At 35.6% G+C, this 25,571-nt stretch overlaps 1 protein-coding gene across 1 annotated transcript in view; it reads left to right on the forward strand.

Annotated features, from left to right (window-relative positions):
* The window catches only part of yaf2 (YY1 associated factor 2), a 33,950-nt gene extending 9,033 nt beyond the window's left edge, over positions 1-24,917 (forward strand). The window contains exons 3-4 of the mRNA XM_088644811.1: positions 19,750-19,902; positions 23,729-24,917. Of these exons, the coding sequence (XP_088500937.1) occupies positions 19,750-19,902; positions 23,729-23,966 (391 nt within the window). The 3' untranslated portion in view covers positions 23,967-24,917. The remainder of the gene's footprint in view (positions 1-19,749; positions 19,903-23,728) is intronic.
* The last annotated feature ends 654 nt before the right edge of the window (positions 24,918-25,571 follow it).

The raw sequence follows: 25,571 nt of genomic DNA on the forward strand, positions 1-25,571 counted from the left end.
AATTAATCCCCCTAAGATTTTGCTGTGTGGTGATGTTGCATTTTAAAGTGCTTCCCAACACATTTAGCCTTTTCCTTTGCTTGAGTTTCAGTCTTTAGGTTGTTTTTTATATTACTATGTGGTTACACTATGGTTATTGTCTGTAAAATAAAGCAAATTGCTGGAATAGTTTTCCATGTATGTTACATTAACAGTAGCAAGTGTGAGGGTATTCTTTTTTTAAAATCTGGTTTCTGCTTAGCACTGATTACTTGGGCCACATGTGCTTGGCATTATTTCAGGCTCAGTCTCTGTGGAAATATTTTTTGACACAATTCATTATACAATCCTATCTAATACATATAACCAGTTATATTGTGTGGGCTGCAGACAACTGGTGTCATATTTTAAAAACTTAAATACATTGTAGTGTGATTGGAGCCATTGGGAAGTTTTTCACAACTAGATGGAAAAAAGCCAGATAAGACTCTTTTAGAGACTGCAGGAAAGATTACATTTATATGGTACCTATTATTTGAAATTATTTTACTTTCTTGACAACGATGAGCTATTTAAGGAAGAATTCTGAATTCTTCAGCAGAAAAGCTTAAAAGCTTTTCCTTTCGATGTTCCTTGCAATGTTATTTCCAAATGTCTCAAAGAAAATTGAAGCCAGCAGTCTTCTCCTGGAAGAGCTATGAAATCTCATCCTGTAAGTCATGAGACGTACTTTTCTGTTTTAAATGTTGTTTGTCAGCTTGTACCACAAACTAAAAGCAGAGATTTGTAGTGGGGCAGCCGGTGTGTAATAGCTGCCACGCATGATTCAGATAGGCGCTGATCGTCAGTGGTGGATAACGTGGTTCTCCTGCTTTATGTGAAGTGTTATATCCTTTGGGAAGAAATGCACTGCACAACTGTAAGGAATTTTTAATGATATGGTTTGTAAATTAAATTGAGAAACAGTTTATTGAAAGTGATCCCAGCCCTTTCGTACTGTTAATGCCTGGTCTGTACTCTTTTGAGAGATATCATTTAAAAAATGTAGAATGTCTCAGAATATGTGTGCATCACCTCACTCGCTCTACAGCTGTGCAAGGAGTCAGCCAGTCATTGTAGTCTGCAAGTGAAGTGCAGTAACCTAGGTTTCCCCTGCTTTTCTGTATACTACTTGTATAGTATGTTGTATACTACTGCATTAGTATGTGTCATATTTTGTGCATACATTATATGTCATAAAATGTTTAATAGGAAGGCCAAGAGAAATTGTAAAGGATATTAAATTGAATTTAAAATAAATAATACATTTGTTAGTACTACAACAGCACAAGAACTGTCAAGGAAAAAATAAAATATCCTATCCCAGACAAAAATGGGCAATTTATAGGCAATGAAAGGGGAATAGCTGATGTACTAAGATTGTTTTACCGAAGTATTCACTAAGGAAGAATCAACAACATGCCTCAGGCAGCTGAAGGTCAAAGTTCTGTCTTAAATAGTAGAAGCGTAGAAGAGGCAGAAGTGTTTCAGTTACTAGAAGCACTCAGGATTAATAAATCCCCAGGGCCTGATGGTATCTTACCAATTGAACTCAAGGAAATGTTATTTAGAAGCCATTGATATAATGTTTCCAACAGTCCCTTAAGATAGAGCTAGATCTAGGGACTGGTGAATTGCTAATGTAGTAACCACCCATAAAAAGGATGAGAAAACTGAATCAAGTAATTAAAAACCAGTTAGAAGTCTGACTTCTAGTACATGTAAGGATATGGAAACAATTATTAGTACTGAACTAGGGATTCACCTATATGGAAATAATATCCAACTTGTTCTTTGAACAAGCAACAACATTATTGGATACAAACAGGGCATATCATATGGTGTATGTAGATTTTCAGAAGGTTTTTGATTAGGTACTGAGCAAATAATTATAAAATTGTATGCAGTAGGCATTCAGGGAAACACAAGTGTTGAGATTGATAATTGGTTAATTAAATACAGGTAAGGAATGAATTTTCAATTGAGATGTAGTTATTGGTGTACCACACGTATGTTTACTAGGAACACTGCTCTTTTTAATTTATATGATTGTTATTAATTATGTTAAAATTGTGTAAGACCGTAGTAAGGTCTCATTTAGAATATTGTTTACAATTGTAGTCGCTATGTTATAGAAACAATTTCTTGCTCTGGATTCAGTGCAGAAAAGAGCAGCCAGATATATTCTATGACTTAAGACAACGTCCTATACTGGTAGACTAAAGGAACTGAAGTTTTTACTTTTCAGCAGAGAAAATTAAGAGGAGATCTGACACAAGTATTTAAAATCCTCAAACGCATTGACAAAGTGAACCCAGAAGATTTCTTCAGAATGGGTAGAGAAACACCAACCCGAGGGGATAATTGGAAACTACATGGAGGAGCATTTTAAACAGGATGTACTTTGTTACCCAGAGTGTTTTGGGGTAAGCCACCCAGCTGTGTTGTTGAAGCTGACATCCTGGCTTCTATCAAGAAATATCTAAATTAGATCTTTGGATCAATTACCATCTAACAGTGAAACAGGATTGATGGGCTGAACCTCCTCTTGTTTATAACCTTTTCTTACATTCTTCTGTTCTGTGTTTTTATAAATCTCCATTTAAAAGAGATGATGATATATCTTACAGAGAGACTTTTTACTAAGTACTTAAAATCTCCAAACAAGATACGGACATATGACATTTCACAAGAAAATCTTTTTACTGGAATCCAAAAACAATCAGTGCCTCCAGTACCTCTGCTGTAAAAATGTAGGACATATAAGCATTTATACATGAATACATTGGTAATTGCAGCTTCAGATGTTTTTTTCTTCATTGTTAAGTTCTGGTTAATATAAGTTACCCTTATAATTGATATAGATTGTTTCTGGATAGAGAGATATAGTTGTTGAGTTTTCTGGCTATGTAGGCTGTGGAAACTAGATTAGTTTCTGTAAAATCACAGAAATCACATCCTTCATATGGCCTAAACCTCAAGTGCAAAATGTTTACACAAACCTCTTCTCAGGATAAAAGTATAGGTTATAAGGTTACACTCGAATCCTCTTCATAAGTTTGGTCAAGGATGAGCTGTAGTATTAGCCTGTTGGAGCTGTGTGTGTGAAATATAGATATGGCACGCCATGTTTGTTTGACTTCATACTTGAACTTGAGTTTGATCATTTTATTAAATGTTGTGTATTTTGTCATCATCTATGTTTTCCAAGACAGGTTCAAAACCAAGAAAACAAGTGGTTTGTTTTGGCATTGTTTCTAATATAAGAAATTTAAAAAGTTCATGAAAATGAATACACCTTTCTTCAAAATCAGTAAGTGGGCAGCTGGAAACCTAGAAATTCTAATTGGTGAATGCTGACACATTTGGGACATTTCTATTGCACTGTTTTTTTTGGATGTAAGTAAATAGCAAAAATGTAGTTGTTGAGTCAGACAAGATCTTTGAATCTACTGAAAATGCCTGTTGTACGCTTGATGTTATAAATAAATTGCAGAACAAATAATCAATATCCCAGGTAAAGTGTTACCAGCAAAAAGAAATCGGCTAAAAGACACATTAAGCACACATTAACAACTATGATGTTAATTTGAATAGAGGAGTATCATTAAAAGAAACCATAATGGGATTGAATTGGGGGTCTTCATCAGTTGAATCCTTGCTTTTTATAAAAATATATCAGTTTTAAAACCAGATGACAAAACACCCATCTTCTCTTCAGGGCTTTAGCTGCAATGTCAATCATGAAAACTTTGGATTATTGAAGTACTTAGATGTTTTAATTAGTTTTTGAAGTAAAATGTCACCAATTATTTGTTGTATGTTATCCACCTGATTTAGAATTTCTGATTTAGTGTTTTTCACATTTTAGATAAACATCTCAACCCACTTATCTTTTAGCATGTCACAGACAGAATAGCCCTGTACTGGAGGTTTAGTGCCAAGGTGAGTCAAAAGCTCCCAGAACCAATGCCAACAGTGTTGCCGTCATGCAATTCAGGTTTTATCACCACCCTCTACTCCTACTACACACATACACTCCTCACCCACGCCTAGATATTATGAGGTACTATAGTTAAATTGATTAATAGTGGATAGTTACATGGGAAGACGTCTAAAAAGGGAATTACCAGATCATGTTTAGCAATTAAAAAAAATTGATAATGTCGATGTTGAATTCATCGTTGTTGTCATCTGATGTGTCTTAATGGTGCATTTTGCACTCCTAAAGAAGTTAAAAGATGTACAAAAGTACGTTCAGTTAAGATAAAACTTGATTGGCAACACTGAAATATCCATTATTTGATGGCACTTAAGAGGACAATGAGAAACATTGTTCCTTTTCTACATTTTCTGTAAATCTATATTTTAGTATTATTTTTAAAAGAATACTTGAGAATTGTCTATCAAGGAAACGTGTTGAGGTTGTTCACGTTTCTATCCTTTTGAATAGATTACTGTGAAGTAAAGCTTAGAGAATCAATTTTAATCAACCCTGTAGGTGCTAAAAGATGTCAAAATTGGTAATTTTTCTTCAAGATTATGTTGCATCTGAAGCTTTGTTTTTCATAGGAATGACTCACTTTTACTCTATTTCATATCTTATCTGTTAACATACAGTATATATGTTCCTTTTTTGGTTTCTCTGTTGTTAGTAAAAAGAAAATAATGTTTATATTTAATAGTCAAGCTGAACATGCCATTTTAATATGTTGTTATAATAGCTTCCAGGAAATACAGAATATTGTCTAATGTAGTTACTACATATTTAGGTATTTCTGTATTTGTTAAGCATTAAAGTTCAATTACATAATCAGAGTACCTTAAAACAGGTTCTGTATTAAATAATCTCACCTGAACATATATTATTTAGAATTCTTAATGACAGCACCGGGCTGATCTATGGCTATATAATGAACTTGCTGACACTTTGAAAAGAACAGTCTTTTGCAGGGCATAGCCTTGTGTTGGGAACTGTGGTTGGCATAATGACTTGAACTGTAGCGGCCTTGATAAAAACAAAAAAAAAAACACCCCCTGTGGAAAATGAGGGATTACATAGATTCAATCATTTTTGATGAAGCCATAAAGTTATTTATATAATTTTTCTTCCTTTGGCTTGCTTTGTAATATTCTGTGGCAGATATAGTAAGCTGCTTAGGCTTCAACTTGGTAGTTTGTTCCAAGCCTCCCACCTTTATTGTTTCAAATATTTCTGGAAAAGGTATCCACTTCCAAACACTGTTTTAGGAGTGAAAATATACAAATATATATTTCTTCTAAAAATGGCAAAAGAACCTTGAAAGTGAGTTTGTGGAGCAGTTTTCTTCATTGCAGTGGGGGACTTGGATTTTTCTTAATGAAGTATGCATTAAGTGGCCATGTTTTTGTCAAGGAAAAGGAGAATGAAATCTGAACTGCTAGAAATCGTGGGAGGCAATCAGCCATCTGTTAAGCATGGAGCTACATAGAGTGGATGGTGTGTGAACAGCACGGAGGTAACAGGTTTTGCTGTTGTTGTACTGTATCTTTACTAGACTGGGTTAGAGGGACAGTGATACAAGCTAAATTAAATTCAAATCCCTTTTGAAAAGATACAAAGTAGATTATTCTTAAATGCACTGTTTACATCATATTGAAAATGTAAAGTTGAGTGTCACAAGTATTTTCTTATTATACTCCGTTATAAACAATTATATGTAAGTGTGAGTCAGACATTAATGTGCTAGACAACAGTGAGTCATCTTTAGCTGCAAATCTGAACCAAACGTCGACCTTAGCACATGGTGCTCAAAGGAGAACAGTTGCCTAGTAGGTGGGAGGACCAAACATGACAAGATCTGCCAGACCACCCTTTTAAGGTCTGAAGTAAGCATTGCGAACTTACAGCGATCTTTAATGAGTTCTTTTAGTATTTTTCATACCCACTTTCCAACTGCCCATGCCTCCTGTGCTGACAGTTCATGAAATACACATTCGTTTTGTCTCTTACATGGAATAAGGAATCCATCTGATTGTCTTATAATGTCATTTTAACATAATTTTCAAAATCCATGTACTTTTCTTTATTTCCAATTTAAGTACTTCAGAGGTATTGCTAAGAATGAACATCTGAAATTGAAAACACTGATTTTCTTGTAATAATAATTACTTACACTTACATAGCGCTTTTCTGGACACTCCACTCAAAGCACTTTACAGGTAATTGGGACCCCTCCACCACCACCAATGTGCAGCACCCACCTGGATAGTGCACCAAGACACTCAGCACACACCAGCTATCAGTGGGAAGGAGAACAGAGATTAAGCCAATTCACAGATACGGATCATAAGGATACCATGATTGGTAAGGGCCAGGGGGAAATCTGTCCAGGATGCTTGTTGTTACACCCCTGCTCTTTTCAAGAAATGCCCTGGGGTTTTTAATTACCTCAGAGAGACAGGACCTCGGTTTTACGCCTTATCTGAAGGATGGCGCCTTTTTTACAGTAATGTATCTGTCGCTATACTGGGGTATTAGGACCCACATAGACTACAGGGTGTCCCCTGCTGACCCCACTAACACCTCTTCCAGCGGCAACATTCGTTTTTCCCAGGAGGTCTCCCATCCAGGTATTGACCAGGCTCACACCTGCTTAGCTTCAGTGGATTGTAGTTGTGAGTTGCAGGGTGATATGGTTGATGGCCTTATTGTAACCAGATAGCTTCCTTAAAAACATATTATTCATGGCCAACTATCTAAAAGAGTGCTTTAAGGAAATAATTAATGATGAAAGACGAACCCAATATGAAAGCTTTGAATAAAAAGATGCACATGACAATTTTGAGCCAAGGAAACAAAACCAGTCATGAAATCTGTACATAAAGATTGAGAGAAGGCCTGTTTTGTTTAAAAAAAGTAAATGCACAATGTGTATAAGCAAGCCCTAATTTAAATTAGGGCTTAATTTATTAAGTATAGAACAATATGTTCTGGTATTTTGAAATTGAAAAGGCAAACCCATCTACTATAACTATACTCTATTAAAAGTGATAAATATGTAAATGAGTTTATTCCTCAAGTATATGTGCAATACCTACAATATATGCATGAATTATATATGCATTATATGGGTGGCACTTGGGACTGAAAACTAAGTACTTCTTTGCACAGAAGGTTGTGGTAGCTTTTAGCTAGTAAATAAAGCTTTGGCCTATGATAAAGACTTCCCAATTCACCGATTCAGAAATAGAAATGAGCAAGTAAGTAAAGTACATTCACTAATTTATTGTGACCCCCTTCTGCCACAATGGCTCTTTGATTAGAGCTTTGTGTGTTTATGTGCCTGTAATCTCAGTTTTTAAAAAGGTGTGCCATGCATGATGTTCCCATCAGTTTGAGAACATTCCACAGGGCTTTATCTTCTCAATAAAACAATGCTGTGACAATGTGACATGACCCAGGCTTGAACCCCTGATCATAGAGTTCTCTCTGTGCTTTCATAAGAGCTTTTACCGCTTGAACCATTCTTAAAGCCCTCATTTCCTCTTGCTTTTGCTTGAAGAAGACTCATTGGTGCATATTTTTCCATTGTCGATTGTAACTCTTTTGTACCCTTTTTCAAATGTACTTCACACTTTAAAACGGGGGTCTCTAAACCTGGCCTTGGAGAGCTCCAGACCAGCAGGTTTTCTAGGTCTTAATCATTTGAAACAAATAAAAGACCTGGTTCAGTTCTAGACCTGGGGTGCTATCTGTGTGTAGCTTGAAGCCCTATGTTCACGTGGGCTTCCTGTGGGTGCTCCAGTTTCTTCCCACAGTCCAAAAACCTACTGGTTGATTAATCGACTTTGAGGAAAACATGGCCATAGGTGTGAATGTGTACGTCTCTGTGTCTGCTCTGAGATGGACTGGCATCCTGTCCAGGGTATAACCTGCCTTGTGCCCGCTGCTTGCTGTTATGGGCTCCAGGTTCTCTGTGACCCTGAATTGGAAGAAGTGGTTAGAAAATGGATGGTTGGATCTGGAACAGTTTTATTGTGGTAAATTACCAGGTGATTTGCTTCAGTAATTTAGAGATCATTTGCAACAAAAATAAGAATATCTTTTGGTCATCAAAAGCCAGAATTATGTTAACTGCACAGATTACATGCTTAATTGATCTCTAATGTCCTCATCTTTAAAAAAACAGATGATTTAGGGTGGCCTATAGGATGACATTTATAAGAGGTCTCCTGTTTCAGGGTTGGAGACTTTTTGCTCTAGATTTACACTTGCTGAGCCACTGTATGGTCTCTGTATGTATAACAGTGCATCTGTGAGTCAAGGTTGAGTGGTTTGTTAATCACCAGAAACTTCAATGTTATTTTTAAATGACATGAATTAAATCTGATAAAAGGTATTGTTGTTCAAGGTCAACATCAGTACTACCTGAAAGAGAATGTGCCATTCCTACTTGTTATTCTATGCTGCCACTTCTAATTATATGATGATGTTCTGATTCCCTTTAATACAAGAGTAGGAAAATAGTCAAGGTAAAATGAAACTTCAGTTTGTTACAATATGTAAACACAAAGAAATATAAAAACTTTGCCAGTGTGTCCTCTCAGCATGGACCTGTGTTTTTGATTTCAGCATTAACTAGGGGGACTGAATACACTCCAGAATGTGCTTAGTAAGCAGGTTGGGCACAACAAGAAGGAAACCACAGCATATATTTGGAGTGAAATCACTGAAGTGGATGAGAAAAGTGGTAAAGGAAAATGGGTCAGGCATCTTACAAGAGCATACTAAAGACACTTAGACAGGACTTTAAAGCATTGTGTTGTCAGAAATCTAAGGTTAATCTCTGCAAAGACTTGACACTTTTAGTGAAATCTGTTCTCAAAATGTTCTTTAGTTAATGTTTTGTTTTCAGTGTGATCAAAATGTCTTTTTTTTCCTTGTGCAGTCTAGTTTGTGTCCAGATGTTTTTTTGCTTATTATTGTTTTATACTCATGTTTTTTTTAAAGTGATATAAGATCTTATTGCCATAATATTAATAGAGAATGAATTTGGTCTAACTTGACATTTAGAATTTGAAAGCATGGAGGATACAATCTTTTTGTTTATCCCTTCGGTCTCAGCAACAAAAAAAAACTGTTGCATCATCTTTTCATAATCCTCTTAATGGCACTTATGAGTCATACAGTGTTTGCCATTTAGTTTACTTCTAACTTACTGATTTCTTTTTCTGTAGACAGGAAGCACCATACAGAAGAGCAAAATATCATTTTCTCTCGTTTGTGGGTGTCTGTCACAAGTGTTTGTCACTTCACGGTATTTATTTTTGGGTCTTAGGGCCTACTAAATTATTTGATCTATACTTGATGAAATGATAAGTAAAAAATCATTTCCTTCTTATTACCTGCTGGAAAAATATTTTGTTCTGTACAGCAAAGGAAACGCTGTTCACATCCAAAGCTCTGTAGATTGTGGTTTCTATGGTATTGTAGTACTTGTTTTGAATTTTTACTTAATTAACCAGTATAGGATCACTTTATGAAATTATCACAATCTCAGTTATAACTACTGGGATTTATAATGTTCTGTTTTGTCAAGAAGGACACATTTATAGCAGCCCACCTCATAGTAACTGATTGAAAAACATTGTAATTTGGTCGTCTGAAGTGCAATAGCATGGAGGGAAATTCAGTAAAGCTGTGGTATAGCTCCAAAGTAGCACTATAGCTGTTTCAGTTTTTAGTGTTATAATAATAATAATAATAATTGCTTACACTTATATAGCGCTTTTCTGGACACTCCACTCAAAGCGCTTTACAGGTAATGGGGACTCCCCTCCACCACCACCAATGGTGAATGTTGAATCTGCAAATGGTTTACCTAGTGATATTTAGTTGTCCTTAAGTGCTAAAGAACTATATCTGTATGCAGTCATCATCCCAACAGACCGTCTCTAAATTCTGTTATTTTATCCATTTTCACATTGATGCCTGACTTACAGTTTAGATTTTTCCTGAATGACCACAGATCATGCAAATTATTTTTATGTAGACAGCATTCTCTTGTCAATTCTGCTTTCACAGCTTTTTTTCTTGTGCTGTTGACACTCAAGTGCGACAGTCATGTTCAGCAGTGGTCAACTGTTGCGTACCTGCATGTAGCCTGCTCCTTGGTGTCTCTAGACAACCTTTATTTATTTATTATTAAAGCAGAGTGTCTAATTCTTCAAGGAACTTCTCTCACAGATGTACTGCTTTCATCATGCCAACAAGGGTCAGGAAATCTTCATTACTCGAAAGAAGGCACCCTTGTGTTGTCCTGTCACAGTTGAGTGAAAATCTTTCATAGAAATTGCGGGCTTTTTAATATACTTAATAGTACAGCTAAAATCACCATTTGTGCCAAGCTTAAGGTAAGCAAGTGCTGTGCAAAAGTATTTTGGTTTTCTGCATAGTTTCGCATTTTTCACAGTGGTCAGATCTTTTCATTAATTATTCTAGTACATGGAGAAAAGTTGGAGAGGAAAAATGACACCAAAGTAAGGTGCGTCTTTCATTTGTTTGGTGTGCAAGGTAATCAAACATGCAATCTTCAACACTGAAAAAGTTATTGCTCCCCCCATTGAACTCAACCCAATTAAAGGAACAGTGAGAGTCAGCTTTTTGAGTATTTTGGTTAACAATCAGGCCTGATTTAGACCAGCCATGCCCAATTTAAATCTGATTAACTATCTGAGTGAAGTTGTCATCACACAGGTTCTTGAGGCACATCATGCCACAGTAAAAAAAAAAGTCACAGAAAGTCACAGAAAAACCATGAACAACATCTAAGGATCTGCAGGCCTCTCTCGCTTTTGCTAAGGTCAGTGTTCATGACTTTGCCATCAGGAAGACATTGAGCTAAAATGGGACCTATGGCAGAATAGCAAAGTGGAAACCACTGCTCACTAAGAAGAACTTGAGAACTTGCCTCAAATTGGCCAAAATGCACTTGGATGATTTTCAGGAGTTCTGGAACAATATTTTATGGGCAGATGAGTCAAAAGTGGAACATTTTGGCTGACACGGGCCCGTTATTTATAGCAAAAACCAAGCACTGCATTCCATGGTAAGAACCTCATTACAGACGTCAACCAGTCAAGCATGGTGGTATTTTCATGGTTTCTGGATGCTTTGCTGCATCAGGACCTGGACAGCGTGCCATCATTGAAGGAACCACGAATTCTGCTCTGGATCAGAGAATTCTACACCATCCCATCTTGAGCTGAAGAGCAGTGGGTCATGCAGCAAATAATGATCTGCACAAGCGAGTCTGTATCAGAATGGTTGATTTATAGTTTTGGAATGGCCTAATTAATGTCCAGACCTAAACCCCATTGAGATGTTGTGGCAAAACCTGCAATGAGCAGTTGAAGCAGTTCTGCGTGGAGGAGTGGGATAAAATTTCTCCACGATGCTGTGAGAGACTGATCAATAATCAATTATTGATGATTAAGCAATTATTGCTACTAAACATAGGGTAACCAGTTATTACATTTAAGGGGGCTAATTACCTTTTCACACAGGGCAGGGGTTGCATAACTTTAATAAATAAATAAATTATTAATGTTTTGTGTTATTTATTAACTCAGGGTCTGTTTTATCTAATATCAGCTCTTGGTTGAAGATCTGGTGATATTCAATGAAAAATATGCAGTAATGCAGAAAACCACACAGGGGGCAATACCATTTTCCTGCACTATATAAAAAATTATGTTTTGCAATTTTTTTGAGAATTTTGCTTTTTAAAATGGGCAAACGTCCATTACAAGTTTTATTAGTCATTATCAGTCGAGTATGCCCGTCCTTTTGATATGAATTTTTGTAGTGTTGCAATGAAATTGGACATTGATCATTGAATAGTTCAAAATTTAATATGTAAATTACATCTAAATATGTGGTTTAGTAAAGTGGATAATGTGTCTTGGTGTTGGTTGATAAAAGGGTTTGACAGTTAGTACAGAATAGAATACATGGTGAGGGGGGGGTAGTGTCAGCCCTGTATTGTTTCCTTCAGGGTGTGATGAAAATTTGCACATTATCTTCTAGCCTTTCAGAGCTCGTAATTCCATTATGTGAGACTCCATTAGGCTTAAATTTTGTTTTATAAAATCAATTGCACAAATCCAGTATCGATTGTAATGCAGGGCATATACAGTATTAATGTCAGTATACTTACATTGATTTGGGGCTATTTCCATTTGGATTAGTCAAATACTTCTGTGTGGTTGTTTGAACATTTTACCTGGTCTTCAAAAGCACTAACTCAATACAACATCTGAGAGCTGGTCTTACCTTGTTGATTGTGAACTGTTGTTATTTTTCCTGCTCCCCATGAGACTATAGATCCCAGTGTAGCAACGTTGTCTCATCCCTTGTGCTTATCTCATTCTAGGATGCAGTCTTTTTGAAGCAGCCACTGAAAACCATCAGGCTTGTTGAGGTGCTTTAATCACTGTTGAAAACATGTTTTTCACAAAGAAAGAAGCATATTTTCATTTTTAATTATAAAGGACAGCATTTTTTCAACATTTCAGCCATTTCAGCTAATGGATATTGCTGCTGTACTTCTCTAGCACTGTTTGAACTAATTTAGTGCAGTTACGAAATGCCCAGTAATGTATTATGATCTGCCCAAAGTACCTGTGTTTTATAAAGAAAAAACATTACAGCCAGCTTTTGTATGTTTTCCTCACAATCAACAGTTGGGAATCCTAGAGAGGCTGCGTAGATAAGTTTGTAAATAAAAAATAAGTATTATATTCACTTTTGTGTAACATGAATTTGTTTTGCAAATCCACATGGGAGCCTGATTGCAGACACAGCTGACAACCTCACCCACACACTCCTAATTTCCATTGCTTTAAAGTGCATTTGCTCTCAATAAGCACAAAGTGTTCTTTTTATTGTTTTATGGTTTAACACAATATAACGTAGATTTCAAAGTAAATGAATGTTTTCTTTTTAAAACTCAAGGTACTGTAGTTGTTTAGAAGGAGGAGTAATAGTATGGAAAAAAAATTGCTGATGTTTATCATTACTGAACATTCTGTAAGGGCTGTTAGGTATTCTGTGTTCATATTGAGTGTTATATTTTACAGTTTATCTGAAATAAAAATGATCATAAATGAAAATTCTGATTTGATTAACTGTAATGTATTTATTTTATTAGACATTCTAAACAATCAGATAGTGTGTGTGACTGGTGTATTCTAAAGATTTTCAGGAATGTGCTGTAAATTATCAAATGGGAGTTATGCCTAAAAGCTCCTGAAGAAGCTGAGTTACATTATTATAATGAGTTGTGTTTAATCTGTTGTAGTACATAATTTCAAAGATAAATATTTTTTACGAAGGGGTAACTTATATACAGGGGTTCCCATTTAATGTCTTATGTCTTATGTCTTACTTGCATTTGACTTTTTGTTACCACAGTCCTAATTATTCCCCTACTTCCGAGGGACAGAAACTGCACCCTAAAAACTGAGTCCAGAGTATTATATGAAAATCGTTATTGCTATACAGTATATTACTGTTATTCTATAACTGCATGTGTGTTTGAGCTGTTTATGTAATTTTATATGTCTGTTATATGCCCCAACTTTACTTGTCTGAGCACAGTGCCCCAGCAAGTTAAAAAAAAAAACAGTGAGAAGAGCAGGCTGTGTTGCTTTTGTCTTTGAGTGTACTGCATATACACAATACACTATGCCATCTTGTGTGTGTACAGCATCCCCCACAGCTTTGTCTCTCAGTGTCGTGAATGGCTCAAACACACAAAATCTTTTTATCTCTCTCTGACACATAAGCTCTTTCTCATTCATTGTTAATTTTCAAATTCTTAGTGCTTGTAAAACGTTTCAGACCAGGTTAAATTACATTTTAAGTGCTCAACTTAATGAGTCATTACAGTAATCATTCTGTTTACACAGAGAAAAGTGAACATTCTGTTTATATTGTTACAAATGGGGGGGGGGCTACGAAAATGGTGAATAATAGGAATTGACCAAGCAGCTTAGTCAGTGGCTAAAAGAAATAATCATAACCTTCAACTTGCAAGGATTTCTCTAGGAATATACCTGAGCGGTAGTTATAATTAGAGGCATGTGAACTCTTTGTTCTCTGGCACAGCTTTTTTGAAAAGAACAATAATTCAAGTTTCCCTATGTCCATTGCAAGTTTCTTATTATGTTATGTCCCAGACTCCCTAACCTCAGCCAATACCTCAGTTCCTTTCTTGCTTTGAAGCTTTTGTGAACTGCGGGTGTTGATACTAGCTAGGTGTTGACCACTCCCATCTAGCTGTAACAATATTTATACTACCTCCATATGTCTTATGTTTTTTGCTCAATTAGTTAACATCATCTTTACTTTTTATATGACCCGCAATTTTTGTGAATTCTACCATAATCTTGTCTTCTCCCATGAAGTCTGCAGGAACCTTGACACGTAATATACCCCAAATCACGATGTCAGCTACTCTCCACTATGCATTGTAGTACATTTTCTAATGTGTATTATCACACCTCTAGACCATGCCTCGGACTCTTGAGGTTAGAGCACATTATAAACTCCCAAGAGCTAGACCTTGCTGTCTAGAGACAGTTACTGCTCTGCTGAAGATAAGCAGGTGTTCACCATAAAAAAGCATCATATAATTAAAATGTTGTGTTTTTCCCTATTTATTTTAGCATGTAATTCAGTCTGCTAGCGTAAAGAAGTTGAACTAGCCTTGTATCAAGCCATGTAATGTGTACTCATTAAAGGATCATTCTGTTCTGCAGTTGAATTAGCCCCTTTCCATTGCTTCAAAGTATGTAATTATCAAGTGGATTAAAAGCGATGTAAATAGCTACAGGCGTTTATTTAACCTTTACATTCTTATGAATATCCACGTTAAAACAGTATTGTATACTGTAGGTTTATTGTTTCATCCAAAAAGTATGCCAGGTAGACTGTTAATTCAGGCTGACAGAAAAACACTTCTTTCAGCACCAATAGAGCTTGTAACAGACAAAAGTCTTTCTGCCTTCCTTGTTAAATTGTGAAATAGTTCTGCGTTTATTCGAAGTACTTTCAAATAAATTGCACTCTAGTTTAATTTGTTTTCTTTTGTATCATTCCTTTGTATTTACTTGTTTTCTTATATTTCTGATTTACAAAAAGCATCACACCCTGATAGAATGTAACAGAAGGGTTTCTATATCCAATGATCACAAATACTGATGGATGAAAAAGTTGAATAAAACATGGTTTAGTTTTCAATTTTTCTGAAATTTAGTGGAAAGATTTTACAATTTGTTGTGACCAGACATACAGCTCTGGCCTGTGTCTGGCATGTATTAAATTTGTGATTGTATTATTGGATGGTATATTACATATGAGGATGATTTATTATAGGCTTTCTAATCAATTTAGCAGATTCTCCATTCCATATCATTTTTATGTGTTCTAGATGTCAGATGCTGTTTATTTCCTTTCAGTCATGGCCCAAAGATAAACTGCAGGTTGTACAAAATAATAAACAGTCATCCATGTATTTCTGTATGAGGTCACTTCGGTCATTACTGGAATAGGAGAACTCAAAGGAAAGCCATGTTGTTGCTGTAAGTGGTGTTGGAGGAGTAATAAGTGGCACTCTTCCTTCTTGACCAGTATTTCCAAATCAATACCCCAGTATGGTAACGTGAGACAATGTGATACATGAGGTGCTGAGATGTTGAACCCAGGTATCCTGGTTTATTTCTATATTTCCACTTTGGACACCAGAATTTGTTCTGCCTGTCAGTTCTACTTGATTCAACTGTTGAATGAATTTCTCACTTCTGTACCTGATCTACTGTACCGTACAGCTGCTGGCACATAATGGCTGCCTCAGGTCACTCTGGTGGTAAAAGTAAGGTGCTGCATTTAAGTGGTTGTTGAAGTGGGTACATTCCAAGCTCTTTGGGTTCCTTTGAGATGAAAAGTGCTATATAAATGCAACTTTGTTATTTTTGATATATAGTTAATCTATTTTTATCTTTCTTAAGGTATTCATTAGATTGCAGTTATTCCTTTGATGGATGTACAGTTTCCATTAAATTGTTTTTTCTAATGTGGCAGCTTAATTGATTGAATGATTACTGTTGAAATTAAGCCTGTTTCCACCTCTTTTTCAGATAAAAAGTAATGAGTACTGTGTGTACCTTGCCTCTATTTACAGAATTATATTTTTTTAATTGATACCCCACAACCTAGGAAACAATACATTTATAGTCCCCCTTTCTGTTAAGGGAAGGGTGATATTTAGGTTATCATTTGACTCCTGTCTCAGTCAGACATTTAGCTAGCATATGTGTGCATATCACCTCAGTATTGGAATATGAGAATGATATGAAGTAAACTGCTCTGTGGTAAAAGATTTGATAAGTTGAATTTGAATAATTGGGTTGAATAGCTGAAAATGTCCAAATCATTGCCAAAATAAAAATAATGGGGATGAGGCATTTCAGGATCTCATTTCTCAGTCTATATTTTTTTTTAATGTTATATTGCTCAATGAAGAAAATATAATGTAAAAATTGTAAGGAAACCAGCAAGTCTATTGAAGCTGTTTGTGCAGTAGCTGAGATAAGCAAAGACCAAGTGAATTCATGAATGAATAGAAGAAGAACAAGAATAATGCAGAACAAAACAACCCATTTAGATCACCTTTCCCCACCATTTTGTGTTATACAGTGATAAAGGTTCACTAAAGGGTGAAATATAAAGATAAATACTTTGATGAAAATGTTTTTTGGCTATTAGTTAGAAAAAAGATTTGTCATTTGTGTTTGGCATTCCTATTAGTTGGCCTTATTTATGCAGAAGCATTCTGCATTACAGTATTTTTCAGTGCTTAAAATTGATTAAATTTGAGTTTTGTTCTATATCCATTTTCGGCTTCTATTTTTCATTTTTCTTTATTACAGGATCCATTCAAAGACTGATATTAGCTTATGATGGTAATAAATATTTAAAAAATCACACCTTTCCTAATGTGGCAGTTCATCTCACAGCACTATCTGAGAAAGCAGTCATTGACTACTAACAAGAGATCAGCACTGAAGCATTTTCTGTTTGTCTGCCATTTGCTCTTCCAGGTCTTTTATTATATTTCTCTGCGTTTGGCCTATTATTTTTTTTCTGTGTTTTCAGTCCACATTAGTTGAAATGTACAGCTTTTGGTGCAGTCTGTGTCAGAGGCCTGTAGGGCTCATCTGTTTAATGTCAGCTGGAAAACAGGGCAGTGTGTACAAAAAGGGAGTGATTGGATTGAAAGATCACTTCCAGGGGCGATTTCTGTTACATGTTCATACTATGGCAGTAGAACAGATGGGTCTTTTAGTAGCGCAGTTTACACTAATGAATTTTTATAAAGTTACATTTTTGCCAGACATCCACTGGATGAATTCCAAGCTTCTGAGAATACTGGAGCTATCATCAAGATCTATTGTTTTTTGGGCTTCTTTATGAGTCAAGGCCAGAAAATAGAAAGATAATACTGTTGGATGGTAAACTATAAATCATAACATGGTTGCATACATTTTATTTTGTGATGTGCTTCTTAGCCTCTTCACTTTAATGATACAGGATAGTGATGTTTGCTATGAGATTAAGTAGACGTTGAGTGCAGAAATAGACCAATAACAGTGACCTACAGTAGCCTTGTTTTATGCACCTACACTAAATGAATTATTTGACCTTTTTAAGGCTCCACTTTGCATGAGATTCTTTTTGACCTATGTATAAACTCATAACATCCCTATGTATGCCTTTCATTTTTATGTGCTTGTAGATGCAGGTTCCTGAGCTCTTGAAAAGATCCATGTCGAGGTCTTGAAAATTTTCAGTTTTGTTTCAGTGTTTAGTTTAATTATTTACAGTTTTGCGATATTGTCTATGCAAAATATATTTAAAGTTATATTTTAACCCGCAGAAACTGATGAGCTTGTAAGTCTTTCAGTTGACATATTGCTTCTGTGCTGAATTATGAAGACGTGAAATATTTGTGGTGCTTTAGCTTTTTATGTATGAAATCTTTCTGCATTCATATCACCCTCAATATTACACATTTTCAGTATTCCAGAAAAATGCAGTCTTTGATTTTACTTTTGATTAGTCTTTTTTTGTCATCTGTACTCTGGTAAAAGCTTTCTGTTAAACTGCAATATGTATACATATAAAGTATTATTGAGCAATAATCTTTAATTGAAAAACATAGGCTGTACATTTTAATATGCATGTTTCTGGGTATATCTTTCACTTGCACAATGTGGAGCAGTTGAAGGGCTTAATATGTAAAGATATCTCTCACTCTTAAAGTCCTTGCTTCCTGTGAAAATTTTTGCACATGAGGGGAAATTATTACAGTCTCTGTTGAATTTGAAGTGACATCTTAATTTGGACTGGTATAAAAATCAGTCAGGTCAGATGAAAATCTCATATTAATATAGAACTTAAACTTAACATCATGAAAAGGTTGCCTACCTTAAAAAGTAATAACTTGTGCTATCAAGAACTGTAATGAATTTGTGCCTAAATATATTTATGCAAAAATGGAATCCGAAGCAACATTATGGTAATTTAAATTTTTTAAATGAAAGGGAAGATTAGTGTTTTGTTATTGGATTAGATGTTTGGGGTTGGTATTTCTATTTCTATTTCGTGTGAATAACTTTCTATTGTTCCAATTGTTTTATCACAGACTCAGTGGCTAATGCTGTTTACATACCTGCCAATACTGGTATGTTCTTTAAAGAGTTGTCAGTGTTTTGTCATGGGAAGCAGGCTCTTGAGTATAGATTTTAAATGGAAAAATTTAGAGTATAATTCATGCAGCATTGTTTACTTAAGTAGATGCCATTTTTTTACTAAATGCCTGATCCAGTGACTTAAAATATAAAGGATGTCCATTACTTGCTAATACAAGAACAAATAGCATGTCTCTAATAATTAAATTAGATTAATCTTTAGTAAATTAATAATTGCAATTCCAAGATTTGGTATCCTAAAGTTTCAGTACAGTCTCTGGTTTTAACTTTACATTGTCATTGTCCACTCTTCAGTTACCTGCATAGTTATAGTATGCATCCTGAAACTCCCAACAACAAATATCTGAAAATAGAACACTTCAATGTGTAGATACCTTAATAACCATTTTCAAGCTTGTTGTATTGCATATTCTCTTCAAAAGGTGGACAGAGTGCTTACGTGATGCATCTTAATATCAAATGACATTAAGGATTCTCAAACTATACTTTAAATGTTTTATTTTTCTTGTTTAAAGCTTTATTAATTCCCTAAAATGAACAGTCTATATTTCTGTGTGTAAGATCTCAAACATAAATGTTTTATTGGTACCACCAGATAAATTCTATTTAATACATGTACACGCTAAGCAAGCCTTTTAAAGTAGTGAAACAGTGTAATGAATAAACAGTTTTAAGTGCTAAGTTGTTAAAATTTCTTTGTCATTGGCTCTGTTCTAAAGACATCTGAAATTAATGCCTGTTTTAACTAAGATCAGATTTTTTATGCACACACCTTAATGCAGGTTGTAATTGTTCACTGTTTGGTTTGTGATTATTTTGTAAATATTACAAAATATAGTGTTCTTTAATGGTGTGCTTTTTTGGGTTTTGTACAGTTATCCTCTATAACGCTTTTGTACCCTTTTGCTATTACAGGAAACCGCGGCCAGTTTCCCAGCTGGTTGCACAACAAGTAACTCAGCAGTTTGCTTCCCCAACACAACCAAAGAAAGAGAAAAAAGACAAAGCAGAAAAAGAAAAAAATGAAAAGGAAACGACACTCAAAAAAAACGGTCACAAGAAAATGAGGTAAGGTTGAAGTACAGGAGTTGTGATGGACAGATATGATCAGATTTGAAATAAATGTTTATTCTGGGACCCTATTTAAGGAGGAATAATTTTGTTCTGGTTCCCCCTACCTTGTGCAAGTGATCAAAACCCACATAACGTGAGTGAGGTCAGCAGTCATGGACTCTGGGATTGCTTTAATTTGACAAAACATAGATTACAAATGTTAGAGGGTTTCATAGTCCAATAACTGGCCAGGAAATTCCATGGTACCATCTTCAATGTACAGAGTTACAATAGAAAATGAAAACTACCCATCTTGGGATAGATAGCTGCTGACATCAATAAGCAAGTGTCCATCCTTTATTATCTTAATGTGTCAGGCACAGAGTGCTGCTCCTATAAAGGATGGCATTTAAGTTCGAATCTCACCTTCTGCAATGAAAGGCACTCTGCAATATATTTTTGTGGTTTAAAGTTAATTACATTGAAATTCCTGAACCGGAAGTTGTTTTCGCTTGTCAGTGAGGACAATCCTTTATGCCCGCGAATGTATCGAGTTGCTTTCCTTTGGCCTGATTCCAGCACACCAATATCTTTTTTTGTAATGTGATAACATTATTATTATCATTATACCTAATAAATTGTAAAAACCCAGAATTTGTTTTGTATATATGTTTAGAAAAAAAACTAAGGCCCTCTTGAAAACAGCTACTGTCTATTTTTGAGAATAAAGTTCTTCATGCCAGTATTAATAATCATGAAACAAATTGTAGTAATTGTGTTTCAAAATATTAGTATCTTAATATATCACACTGGATGTTTTTCAGCTCATTTTATTATATAGTCCATAAATACATAAGATAACTACAAAACCTTTAGATAGGGTCTTGGGTAGGAAGATTTGATTTGTTGTACTTGAATAAATAATAGGCAATATCCAAAGGTAAAGAAATGTAGGAAAAGAACCCTTTACATTGTTGTTGACCACTCAAGGAAGATAAAACTATACTTAATAGCTGTGTTAAGAAGTAGTCACTGGCCCTGTCTTTGGTGTATTTTGGGAAGGAGTAGTGAAATCCCTGGGAAGGTTATAGACTGGTAAGAAGGAAAAGTAGGTTAGCCATCAGAAGGAAGATATAAGGACCTCTGGGGAATAATTATTCTCCAGTACAGCAGAAGAAGGAATACTTGTGGCAGAAATATATATTAGTATGGAACAATGAGGCAGAAGTTTCATTACTTGCCAAACAAAACAAAAACCTTGCATATGACAGCCCCAAGGAAATGTGCATGACCAATTGTTTTCAGATCTTAGTTGAGGTCTTAGAATCCACACAGCCTATGCAGTTTGGATACCTTTGGCATGGTCTTTGACAGTTTGGTAAGCTCATCAAACCTCTTTATCATTTCAGATGTGTATCTCATGTATATGTATATCTCATATCATCTCCATAACATTGACCTATTCTGTCTCAAGCACTTCCTGAGAACCTGTTCCTACAATTTTGTTTTGTAGATGTTTACTACTATAATGTACTGTTTATTGGTGCTTTTAAGAGCACTGTCAACTATCAAAATACTTCTATGTGTTCTAGCAGATGAGTTTTTAATTATAAGCAATTTCAGGACCCACTTTTTTAAAAAACATTATAACCCTCATAAACCTGCTGAGGTGGAATGCTCCATCTTAGTAGTTCTGCTCTTTAAATTCTGTCTTACCGAGTGTCCCCAGGACAAGACTACTTACACTGAATAATAGGGCTTTCCACAGAAATTTCCATATACTGTGGAATGCTGTGCCCAACACTTTATGAGCCTCCCTGTCTGAATGTTCAAAGCCATTTAAAAAATATAATATCAATAATAAAATACATCAATCATGTTTTTCTGTCTCAGCATGTTATTTCTATCAATGTACTGTTGATTTGTTACATCAACTCTACTTAATTTTATTGCTCTTGTAAAGATTTGTTTGCACTCATACTTGTATGAGGCAGCAGCCAGATCACTCTGCAACTCCCAGCTGGCAATCCACTGTAGCTAAGCAGGTGTGAGCCTGGTCAGTACCTGGATGAGAGACCTCCTGGGAAAAACTTGCTGCTGGAAGAGGTGTTAGTGGGGCCAGCAGGGGGCGCTCACCCTGTGGTCCATGTGGGTCCTAATGCCCCAGTATGGTGACAGGGACACTATACTGTAAACAGGCGCCGTCTTTCAGATGAGACGTAAAACCGAGGTCCTGACTCTCTGTGGATTAAAAATCCCAGGGCGTTTCTTGAAAAGAGTAGGGGTGTAACCCTGGCGTGCTGGCCAGATTTCCCATAGGCCCTTACCAATCATAGCCTCCTAATAATCCCCTTCTATGAATTGGCTTCATTACTCTGCTCTCCTCCCCACTGATAGCTGATGTGTGGTGAGCGTTCTGGAGCACTATGGCTGCCGTCGCATCATCCAGGTGGATGCTGCACATTGGTGGTGGTGGAGGGGATTTCCCATTACCTGTAAAGCACTTTGAGTGGAGTGTTCAGAAAAGCTCAGTATAAGTGTAAGCAATTATTAATTATTATTATTATTATTATTATTATTATTGTATTTGATTTTTCAAGGCAAAAGTGTAAAAAAGTACACTGAGCATCAAAAAGCTAATCACTTTCCTTATACATGTATATATACTTAAAGCTTAGAATTTGAGGTGTTGAAGTTCACTTTTTTTCAAGGTAAAATCCTAACTTTACTATAGTATTTATTATTGTAGCGCCCTCGCCTGGTGTCTTGGTGGAAGAACACCTGGATAATTAGTATGCGCCTCGGTGCAGGCTGGGAACCACTGTCAGGAGATGGTCTTAGGGCCCGCAGGCTAACACCTAGCTAACCTTAGCTATGTAGTGTTTTTTTAGGCAATTGTACTTGGTTGGTTGATGTTTACCCCTGTTTTCTTCTCAAGACCTGTATCCACCCTAACGTGTGTATGTGTTCCCTTTGCTGCTCTTGTGTGTTTAAGTTTTGTTCGAGGGGTTTATGGTCTCAGGAAACAGGTAACAGGCTGATGGAGGCCTGTAATAAAGAGTGCGTGTGCTATCTAAATGTCTTCTTGTTGCCCACATGAACCGTTCCATAAAAATGCTACACTATGAATTTGACGTGTTTAAACTGTGTAGACATTTTAATTAGGATAACTAATAAATTATTAAGCTTTGGTTAGGCATTTGGTTACGTTTTGAATGGTCTACCCCTAATCTCATTTTTCCCATAAGCCCTGTTATTTTTATTGTGCGGTTTTGCATAACGAGAGGTTTTACAGGAAGGCACCTATCGCATTAAAGCAGAGATGCCTGTATTTAAAATAATTTTATTCATTATGAAGTTATGGTTTTTCTTTGCCAATTGAATCAAAATTTCTGATTAAATGTTTTTGTTAAAGTTTTTTTTTCAAGCTAGCCTGAAGGAATCAAAAGCACAATGCATCTTCCACAATGTCAGTCAATGCTATAAAGTGTATTTGTGACTGTCAAGTTTGGCTTTTGGAAAGATGGAACCTCCCCTTGTGCACTGCCTTCTGTAGGTCTATTACAACCCACAGGAAATGCTGTTGCTCATCAAACACGGGAACCCATAACTAACTATTTTCTACCCTGTGATGTTCAGTCATTTTACCGCAGCCATTGGGACCTGGTGACTGCTAGGTTAACGCTTGTTTCATACTTTTGCTTTAATTTTCAAAGGTTTGCCACTGGAGCTATCAGTGAAAACTAAATATTTAATTTTCAGTCTCTGCATTTTTTCTTTCTCCATGACAGATGTCGGAATACTAATTTTTGACTGTTGTTTTTCTGCTTTGCAACTGCAGGCCAAGATTAAAAAACGTGGACAGAAGCAGTGCACAGCACTTGGAAGTCACAGTAGGAGATCTGACTGTTATTATTACAGACTTTAAGGAGAAAACAAAGTCCACACCAACTTCCAGCGCTACATCTGCTGACCAGCACAGTCAAAGTGGGTCCAGTTCTGATAACACTGAAAGAGGAATCTCCAGGTCGTCCTCACCTCGAGGAGAAGGATCATCAGTAAACGGAGAATCCCACTAAACCTCATTCTCACACCCTTCCCCACCACCACCCCCCACAAACCCCTCTTAAGTTTCTTTAGTGGTCTGGAACAGATGTAAAACTTACACCAAGATGTACAAGTTCAAATTTTAATCGAGATACACCCCAGTTTCATGACATGCAGGCATGATGGTTTGCATTTTGGAAGTCTTCCAGAATGTCCTTAGCACTGGTCAATTTTTGGTCCTTGGACAAAGATGGAGCATTGAGTGCACTTTTAAAATAAATACTGTAAAGATGTCTTTCAGCCTTGGCTAAGTATACAGCAAAAAAGAATTTGTCCTATATTCCTGAAAGGTACAAAACTTTACAGTGCCATGTTAATGTGGTAGTATTTTACTTCAAATCAGTGTTACATTGTCAATATACACTTAAATTTGTGAATTTCTGTCCCTTTCCACAGTGGATTCTATCATGGCATGAAATGGATAAAAGTGTTAAGGAAATGTTCCAGATTGTTGATGATGCATTACGGGAGAAAATGGGAAGCAGCTATATTTCTAAGTGTACAGTAACATTGATAAAACAGATTAGCTGTAATAGCAACAGAGCTTTCTTCTCAGTGGCTTAATGCACCTGCTGGTACTTGGTGTGGTTTAATGGGAAAATGTTCTTTTAAAAAAAACATTTGTATACAGTTTTGCCAACGTTTTACAGCACGATATTCTAATAGATCATATCACTGTTATGTTGCGGTTTTACCAAACTGTGCTGTTATATGTATATGAACATCTCAGTTAATTACATGGTTTTACTGTCAGAACAAAAAAATTTATAAGTAAAAGAATGAAATGATGAATTCATTGTTTAGAGATTGATCTATCTCGATCTGCTTCTCATTCATTTTATATTATAGATGCTAGCTTGTCATTATTTAGAGTGGTTTATATTATAGAAATGATCACAAAATAAAATTAAAATTATAGACTCCTTCCTTAGTAAAATGCATCCTAAATATGAAGTTATTACAGTGTCCATATTTTTTATTTCTTTTTGGATCAGCATTGGACTAATGCACTACACTGTACATTTGAGAGTTGGTTGATAAACATACTTCTTAGGTGTTTAGAAATTTAGCATTAAGGGGTGATGATTTAAAAGTAATTTCTACAAAACATGTTCTGTCATTTACTCTTGTGAAACTGCATGAATTTCAAAACTAAAAGAAATGCCATTCATGAGCTTCAAATAGCAAAGAATTTATTGTGATTCACGTTGATCAGTGATTAATATGGGAATTTGGGTGTTTTGAAATTTAAATAATTCCTTGTAGTCTTAAATGTACGGTCTGTACTGAATGTAATTAAGGTTTTGTTTTTCCCAAAGGAAAAAATGACCTTAATGTACCAATTAACTACTTAATTGCTTTTGAGTAAAATCTTCAAGAGGTGCATATTTTCCTAAATTAAATTTAACTTTAAAGTTGGTGTCATTAGGGAAATTACTTAGATGTCATAGTGTCATGATCATAGGATCTTTTAATTTTCTAGAACAAAGTTTTTAACCTGTTGTAATAACCTTAGTTTTTTATATAGAATTAATACATTTTGTTGTGGCTGTTCTTTTGTAGACCAGCTATTATTC

The sequence above is a fragment of the Lepisosteus platostomus genome, chromosome 9, assembly GCF_059453375.1.
Source record: "Lepisosteus platostomus isolate fLepPlt1 chromosome 9, fLepPlt1.hap1, whole genome shotgun sequence".
Lineage (NCBI taxonomy): Eukaryota > Metazoa > Chordata > Actinopteri > Semionotiformes > Lepisosteidae > Lepisosteus > Lepisosteus platostomus.